Raw genomic sequence first — 8136 nt, forward strand, 5'->3', positions numbered from 1 at the left:
CAATAAACTATATTTTTCTTCTTCTTCAATTCTTATTCCTCAGTTTGATTGTGCATATCTATTCAAGGATTGTTCATCATCCCAATCCTTTAGGACTGCACTAATTGTGTTCTTCAGTGAGCACATAACATTGGTATCAGAGCGAGACGATTCTCAGCTGGAAATTATGCCGGAAGCTAACACCAGAACGGAGAGATGAGGCGTGAAATGAAGGAGTTACGCGAACAGATGCGTATTCAAGATGAAGTATAGAGGGAAATTAAGCAAATGTTAATTGCCATGACGATCAACAATGGAGCTTTGGCGGTCCAAGTAGCTCTAGAAGCAGCTGAAATTGGGGAAAACCACGTTTGAGGTCAAAGCCCTAATCAGGCAGGTCGATATCAAAGGTTCGATTTTCCCAGATTTAATGAGGAAGATATTAATGATTAATTGTATAAAGCATAGCAATTCTTTGATTATAAGCATATTTAGGAGGAAAATAACGTTCAACTACTTCTATTAACATGCAAGGCAAGGCCCTTCAATGGCATAAGATATATATGAAGCCGAGAATTAGGAGATTCCCAAATTGGGAAGATTATGTTAGGGCAGTGTACTTGAGATTTGGAGATGTTGAATATGCAGATCCCATGAAGGATTTGGTGGCTTTCAAACAAAATGGGAGTGTTCAAGAATTTCTTGACAATTCGATGAATTACTGAATCAAGTGAAGCGGACGGAAGAGCACTCCATCAACATTTTTTTAGCCAATCTAAAACCTGAGATTGAGGTCCAAGTAAGGATGTTGGGACCAAGAACATTGATGAAAGCTTATAGCCAAGCAAGATTGGCAGAACAATCTTTAAAATTGCAGAATGGTCATGCCCAAACATTAGTGAGGAATTCAAGGTCATTAATGACTACACCTAGCAGCATGTGGGGGTCAAGTTCCAGAGGGTCTAATTTTAATCAAGGTTGTGAAGGCAGCACGACTTCAGGACCTAGCAAATTCAACAAGATTGACAGTTAACCAATATTTCAAAAATCAATGAGGTTATCAGCTAAGGAGATGGATGATAAAAGAGCAAATAGCCTTTCTTATTGGTGCTATAAAAAGTACACACCAGAGCACAAGTATAGTCGAAGGAAGCAATTATTTATCCTAGGATTGGATGAGGAAATAGAGGAGTCTATTTGGGAAGATGAGCTAGAGGAGAATAAAAACTCTGAGGAATCAACCTTGAATCCTCAAGTTTTTGTTCATGCCCTTGATAGAACTAGTGATTATAGAACAATGAGAGTAAAAGGAGTTGTTAAAGGAAAAATGGTTCATGTTCTAATCGACTCAAGGTCCACACATAATTTCATGGACCTCGCAATGGCAAAGAAGTTGGGTTGTAGACTGGACACCATTTTGTCCTTTTCTATATCTATAGCAGATGGCAGCAAAGTTCACATTTCTGTAATGGTTGCATGGGTCACTTGGAAGATGTAAGGAGTGGATTTCAAAGCTGATATGTTAGTTATTCCCTTGGGAGGAGCAGATGTAGTATTAGGCATTCAATAGCTCATCACTTTAGGAGATATAAGGTGAAACTTCAAGAAGTTGAAGATGGAGTTCCAGTTTGGTGGAAGGAAAGTGTCATTGAGAGGTAGTTAACCTGGGCCTTTCAAAGTAGTAGCTGATATTCGAATGCAAAAAGTACTTAGCAAGCCTAGTCAAATTTACATGATGTCGATGGTGTTTATTCAACCCTCTCAAGAAGTAAGTTCAGTGCAAGAAGTAAGGGTAACATTAAATTCTCAGAAAGTGTAGAGTTCAGAGGATCTACAGAAGGTGCTCCAACAATATGTACCCCTTTTTGAGAACCCAATAGTCCTACCACCCCCATCGAGCTCATGATCACAAGATTATTTTGGAGAAGGAGTCTCACACATCAATGTGAGGCCATACAGATACCCTACAAGCCAAAAGGATGAAATTGAGAAGATGATTGCTGAGATGCTGGAATCTAGTGTCATTAGACCTAGTGTAAGCCCATTATATTCTCCTATTATTATGCTTAAAAAGAAAGATAGTACGTGGAGACTTTGGATTGATTATAGAAAGTTAAATGACTGCTCAGTAAAAGATAAGTTCCCTATTCCAGTGATAGAAGAACTGTTAGATGAGTTAGGGGGATCAAAATATTTTTCAAAATTGGATCTTAGATCAGGTTATCATCATATTAGAATGGATGAGAGGGATATTGAGAAAATAACTTTTAGATCCTATAATGGCCATTATGGGTTTGTAGTAATGCCATTAGGCCTCACTAATGCTCCTTCAATCTTCCAAAGCCTCATGAATAAGATCATGCAATCCTATATACGGAAGTTCATCTTAGATTCTTTGATAATATTCTCATTTATAGTCCCCCATGGTCTGAACACTTGGTTCATCTACAAAAAGCCTTTGATATTCTACAATAACACAACCTATTTGTGGAGCTCGGTAAGAGTTTCTTTGGAAAACTTGAGGTGGAGTATTTGGGTCACATTATTATACAGTAGGGGGTAACCACTGATCCTGGCAAGGTACAAGTGATTAATGACTGGCTTATCCCACAAAACCTTAAGGAACTCAGGGGGTTCTTAGGGCTAACAAGTTATTATATGAGGTTTGTCAAAAGCTATGAAATAATGGTTAGACCTCTAACTAAATTTCTAAAGAAAGATAAGTTTGGGTGGTTAGAAGAAACTGCTAAAGCTTTCCATAAATTGAAACAAGCTATGAGTACTGCCCCTGGGCTAGCATTGCCAAACTTTTCTCTTGACTTTGTGGTTGAGACTTATGCATGTGAGGTCGGTATTGGGGCAGTGTTAATGTAGGTTGAGCATCCCTTAGCTTACATGAGCAAAGCTTTGAGTCCAAAATATCAACATCTATCAGTCTATGAAAAGGAAATGTTGGCCAGTGTAACTGCCATTGACAAATGGAAGCCTTACTTGGGAAGTATTTTGTCCTCAAGACAAACCATCAGAGCCTCAAATACTATTAGAACAAAGGATTTCAACTCCTAGCCAGCATAAATGGTTGGCCAAACTAATTGGGTATGACTACACTATACTTTATTAAAAAAAAGGAAATACAACATAACAGCTGACACCTTATCAAGATGCCCTGCTACACAAATTCAGCTGCAGATGCTAACTACTATTACTTCTGATTTTCTTCTAAATGTCCAACAATCATATATAGGGGATCCTCATATACAGAAGCTACTAATTCAACTACAAGCAGAGCCTTTGTCTAATCCAATATACCTATTACATGTTGGGGTCCTGTATAGGAAGGGAAGGATTGTCATTGGTCATAACCCTGTTCTTAAGGAGGATGTTCTGCATTATTTGCATAATTCAGCAGTTGGGGGTCATTTAGGTATAGCTACCACTGTCTTCAAGGTTGGTCAACTTTACAATTAGAAGAAGATGAAGCATGACGTTTATAATCACATCAAGAGCTGTGAAACTTTTCAGAAGTGGAAGGGGAGAATGTCAAATACCGAGGCCTACTACAAACTTTCCCTATTGCTGAGAAAATTTGGCAAGACATTAGTCTGGATTTCATAGAAGCACTTCAAAAGGCACACAACAAATCTGTGATCTTGGTAGTAATGGACAAGTTGAGCAAATATGCTCATTTCATTGCATTGGTACACCCTTATACAGCTTCTATAGTGGCTCAAGCTTACTTAGACAATGTCTATAAACTTCATGGGTTACCTCAAACAATAGTCAGTGATCGAGATGTTATATTCTTAAGCAAGTTTTGGGAAGCCTTATTTGAAGAGCAAAGAATTCAACTACATCACTCCACTACCTATCACTCTCAATCAGATGGGAAAACAGAAGCTATAAACAAATGCCTAGAAGGGTATCCCAGGTGCATGTGCAGTGAAAGGCCAAAGGGGTTTGTCACGACCCTAAATCCGGACCCGGTCGTGATGGCACCTATCGTGAAACAAGGCTAGCCGACACAACTCCCAATTCATTTTACACAATTATAATAACATAATTTAATTCATTAACATGCTAATAATCCCAAAATAAAAGTGAAATAACACAATTTGCGGAAAACCAACACAGCCCGATATCGAGGTGTCACCAGTCATGAGCATCTAACGTAAATCCAATAGTATGAGAGAGACTATGCAGTCTATTACAGAAACTAATACAAGGGAAAGTAAGATAAGAGGGAGAAACACTAGGCTGCAAACGCCGAGCAGCTACCTAGTGATCTTCGAACCGCCTGCTGGAAGCAATCAACACTCGCTAGCGGGACCCGAAGCTCCTGAATCTGCACACATGGTGCAGGGAGTAATGTGAGTACGCCAACTTAGCGAGTAATAAAAGTAAAGGAAGTTGAGAGATAAGAAAACACGTAAAACACAACAAGATGCTACAAAGAGGTAGTGTAAAACCAATACAGTGCAATAAAATAGTGAAAACTTATGAAAAACACCTTAGTTTAGTATAAGCTTCTTTAAATCATCTTTTAACCGTTAAACGAGGGAATGAAAAACAATGAGAAAAGATAAACACATAAAACCAGCCCCTCAGGCTATCTCACAATCACTCGTATCAGCCTCCCGGGCAATAACATGGAACAACATCAGCCCCTCAGGCTATATCACATCACAAAATGGGTACTCGTGCTCAATGGGGGTGTACAGACTCCGGGAAGGGCCTCTTACGGCCTAAGCGCAATATCAAGTCATCTCGTGGCATAATAAATAGGCTCTCGACCTCAAATCAAGCCACATCGTGGCATAACAACTCAGGCCCACAGCCTCATAATCATAATCAGTACAACATTGTTGCGGTGTGCAGCCCAATCCCATAATAACCTCACAACACAGGCCCTCAACCCTACTCAGTCAAAAATCTCTAAAAGCCACTCGGACATAGTAAAATATGATGCTCAGCTCAAAATATCATTTAAGATATCAAAACAGAGTAAACATGGCTGAGTTATAAAAACAGTAGAATATAGCATGATTGAGTACAAGTATAAAGTCAAAACAGTGAGGAATAATAGTAAAAATCCCCTAAGGGTCCAAAATAAGTGTCACGAGGCCCAAATATGACATTCATCCCAAAATATGATGATAGCAAACAGTTTTCAATTAAATACACAGTAAAACAGTCATTCGGGATGGACTAAGTCACAATCCTCAATAGTGCACAACCCCACACTCGTTATCTAGCATGTGCGTCACCTCAAAATAGCACAATGATGTGAAATCCGAGGTTTCATACCCTAACGAAATATTTACAACCATTACTCACCTCTATCCGGTCCAAACTCTAGCCCCCGATGCCTTTGCCTCTTGAATCGACCTCCGGATGCTTTAAATCTAACCAAAATTAGTGCAAAAACATCAAAATATGTTAAGGGAACCAAGCTCACTCGAAAGAAATCAAATTATTACAAATCCCGAAATTGGCCAAACCCGACCCCTGGGCCCACGTCTCGAAATTCGATAACATTTATATCAATAAATTATTTATCACTCCTCGAGTTCATTCATATCAAAAGTACCAAAATCCGACCACAAATGGCCCCTCAAATCCCCAAGTCAAGGTTTCCAATACCAACCATAATACCCAATTTTTAGCCCTTAATTTCCATTAATTTCAAGCCAAATCACTGAAATAATGCCATATGATCAATTATTAGGTTCAAAACCTTACCTCCAAGTGTTATCCCTTGAATCCCTCTTCAAAATAGCTCCCTCAAGCTCAAACCCGAATGAAAATGGTGAAGAACAACTCAAAAGTCGAGAAGAAGAGTTTATATACTTTCTGGCCAAGGGTTTTTGCACCTGCAGCCCAAACCCCGCTTCTGCACTACCGCTTATGCAGTCAATCGTACCGCATCTGCAATTCTCACTTAAAACTCAGACTCCGCACCTGCGATTGGGCGCCCGCACCTGCAATACCGCAGGTGCGCTCAAAATGCCATTTTTGCGGTTCCATCCCCATGGCCCTTTGCCATATCTGCAACCCATTGGGCGCTTCTGCGAGCCCGCACCTGCGGTCCCTTAGCCGCAGATGCGGTTATGACAGCATACTTAGCTTCAGCTGCTATTTCCAAATTCCTATCTTTCCATCACCCATCCGAAATCACCCTGAGGCCCCTGAAATCTCAACCAAAAGCACAAACAAGTCATATACCACTACCCTAACTTATATCAATCTTCAAAACACCTCAAACAACATCGAATCAACCAAATCACATCGAATTCATGCCTAAGGTTCCAAAATCTTCTGAATTCCTCTTTTGATCAAAAAGTCTATCAAACCACGTTAGAATAATATGAATTTTGCACACACATCCCAAATGACACAACGGACCTACTGCAACTCCCGGAATTTCATTCCTACCTCTATATCAAAATCTCATCTATCAACCGGAAAACGCCAAAATACTAATTTCGCCAATTCAAGCCTAAACCTACTACGGACTTCCAAAACATGTTCCGATCACACTCCTAAATTCCAAATCATCTCCTGAAGCTATCTGAACCATCAAAATTCATATCTGAGCCCTTTATCACATAAGTCAACATTCGGTTAACTTTTCCAACTTAAGCTTACTCAAAAGAGACTAAGTGTCTCAAACCTTACCAAAACCTTTTCGAACCCGAGCCAACCAACCTGATAACACATAATATCGTTGAACAAGGCAATAAGAAGCAAAAATGGAAAAAACGGAGCGGTAATTCATGAAACGACTGGTCGGATCGTTACAGAGTTGGTACAATGGTTATCCCTTGCGGAATGGTGGTATAACACCAACTATCACACTGCTATTAAAATGACTCCATTTCATGTAGTGTATGGGCAAAAACTACCTCTTCACTTACCCTATGTAGCTCATTATTCCATGGTTGATCAAGTGGAAAGGAGTTTGCAGGCTAGGGAATCGACTATCAGGCTGCTCAAGCATCACCTGCAACTGGCACAATGTAGGACGAAGGCCCAAGTTGACAAGAAGAGATCTACTAGAAACTTTGAGACAGGGGATTTAGTCTTTGTCAAACTATAGCCTTACAGGCAAATGTCCCTAAAAGGACACTCTTAATCACAAGATCAATCCTAAATACTTTGGACTATTCAACGTTCTACAGAAGGTGGGCACAGTTGCCTATCAATTGGAACTTCCACCTTAGGCCAAGATCCACTACACTTTTCATGTGTCATAAGTGAAGAAATACATTAATAACGTGGTTGTTGTTCCAGACTTGGCAGTCTCATTATCGACTCATGGCCACATTGTCTTAGATCTTGAAGCTATTCTAGATAGGAGATCAGTCCAATCTAGAGGGAAGCAGGTTGACCAAGTATTGATCAAATGGTTCAACTCCTCAAAGGAAGACAACACTTGGATGGATACTCATTCACTCTCTCAGCAGTTCCCTCATTTCAGTCCTTGAGGACAAGGATTCTTTCAGTGTTTTGTTATGAACTATAGCTATAGAGGTATTAGCCTAATGGCATAGTAGTCTTTTCACTATAAAAATAGTTAATAGTCGGTTATAGTTGTTGAAGTTGTTAGGAGTAAGCTTGTTAATCGGTTAGCATTCGTTAGAGAAGATGATAAGAGGTTAAATACGGGAAAGGGGCATTGATTGTAATCATCTCAGAGAAATTGTGTATTCTATCAATAAACCACATTCTTCTTCTTCTTCCTCAGTTCGATTTATTTGTTCAAGGATTGTTCATCATCCCAATCCTTTAGATCTCACCCAACTATACCTTATAAAAGACAAAGCGGTCGCTGCAAATATAATCCGATTTACAAGTTCGCAGTCGAATCCTCAGGGAACTAACCTATCTATTACAACTCTTAGTGATGCTAGTACAAGCTCAAACAATTTCAGGATGCAAGATTTTTATCAATAAATATTGGGATTTGTTTAACTAAAGTAAAATGATCTTAAACTAACAATATTCCAAATTAAAGATAATTTAATGGTAAAAAGATATAAGGTATTGATTTCCCCAATTGCTAGATTAATTCTTAACTTTCTTGCTATAATATCGCCGTAATACTCTATGAGGATTATGAGCTATGGGTTACCCTAGTTATCTCTCGATCAACTACGA

The 8136-nt window shown here is 39.3% G+C and overlaps 1 protein-coding gene across 1 annotated transcript; it reads left to right on the top strand.

Moving 5' to 3' along the window:
* Positions 1-1030: 1030 nt before the first annotated feature.
* LOC142182249 (uncharacterized) lies at positions 1031-7463 on the top strand. The gene is made up of 6 exons (XM_075256401.1): positions 1031-1473; positions 1527-1634; positions 1939-2271; positions 3315-3403; positions 3502-3918; positions 7270-7463. The coding sequence occupies exons 1-6, from the start codon at positions 1031-1033 to the stop codon at positions 7461-7463; spliced, it is 1584 nt and encodes a 527-aa protein (XP_075112502.1).
* Positions 7464-8136: the final 673 nt, after the last annotated feature.

Source organism: Nicotiana tabacum, chromosome 6 (assembly GCF_000715075.1).
Source record: "Nicotiana tabacum cultivar K326 chromosome 6, ASM71507v2, whole genome shotgun sequence".
Classification (NCBI taxonomy): Eukaryota; Viridiplantae; Streptophyta; class Magnoliopsida; order Solanales; family Solanaceae; genus Nicotiana; species Nicotiana tabacum.

What these genes read in the sequence shown, in the direction of transcription:
- LOC142182249 (XM_075256401.1), top strand. Translation starts at nt 1,031, where the DNA reads ATGAGGTTATCAGCTAAGGAGATGGATGATAAAAGAGCAAATAGCCTT. An exon ending in TCCTATAATGGCCATTATGG is followed by an intron (nt 2,272 to 3,314) that starts GTTTGTAGTAAT and finishes GGTCCTGTATAG; the next exon opens with GAAGGGAAGGATTGTCATTG. An exon ending in AGCAGTTGGGGGTCATTTAG is followed by an intron (nt 3,404 to 3,501) that starts GTATAGCTACCA and finishes GAAACTTTTCAG; the next exon opens with AAGTGGAAGGGGAGAATGTC.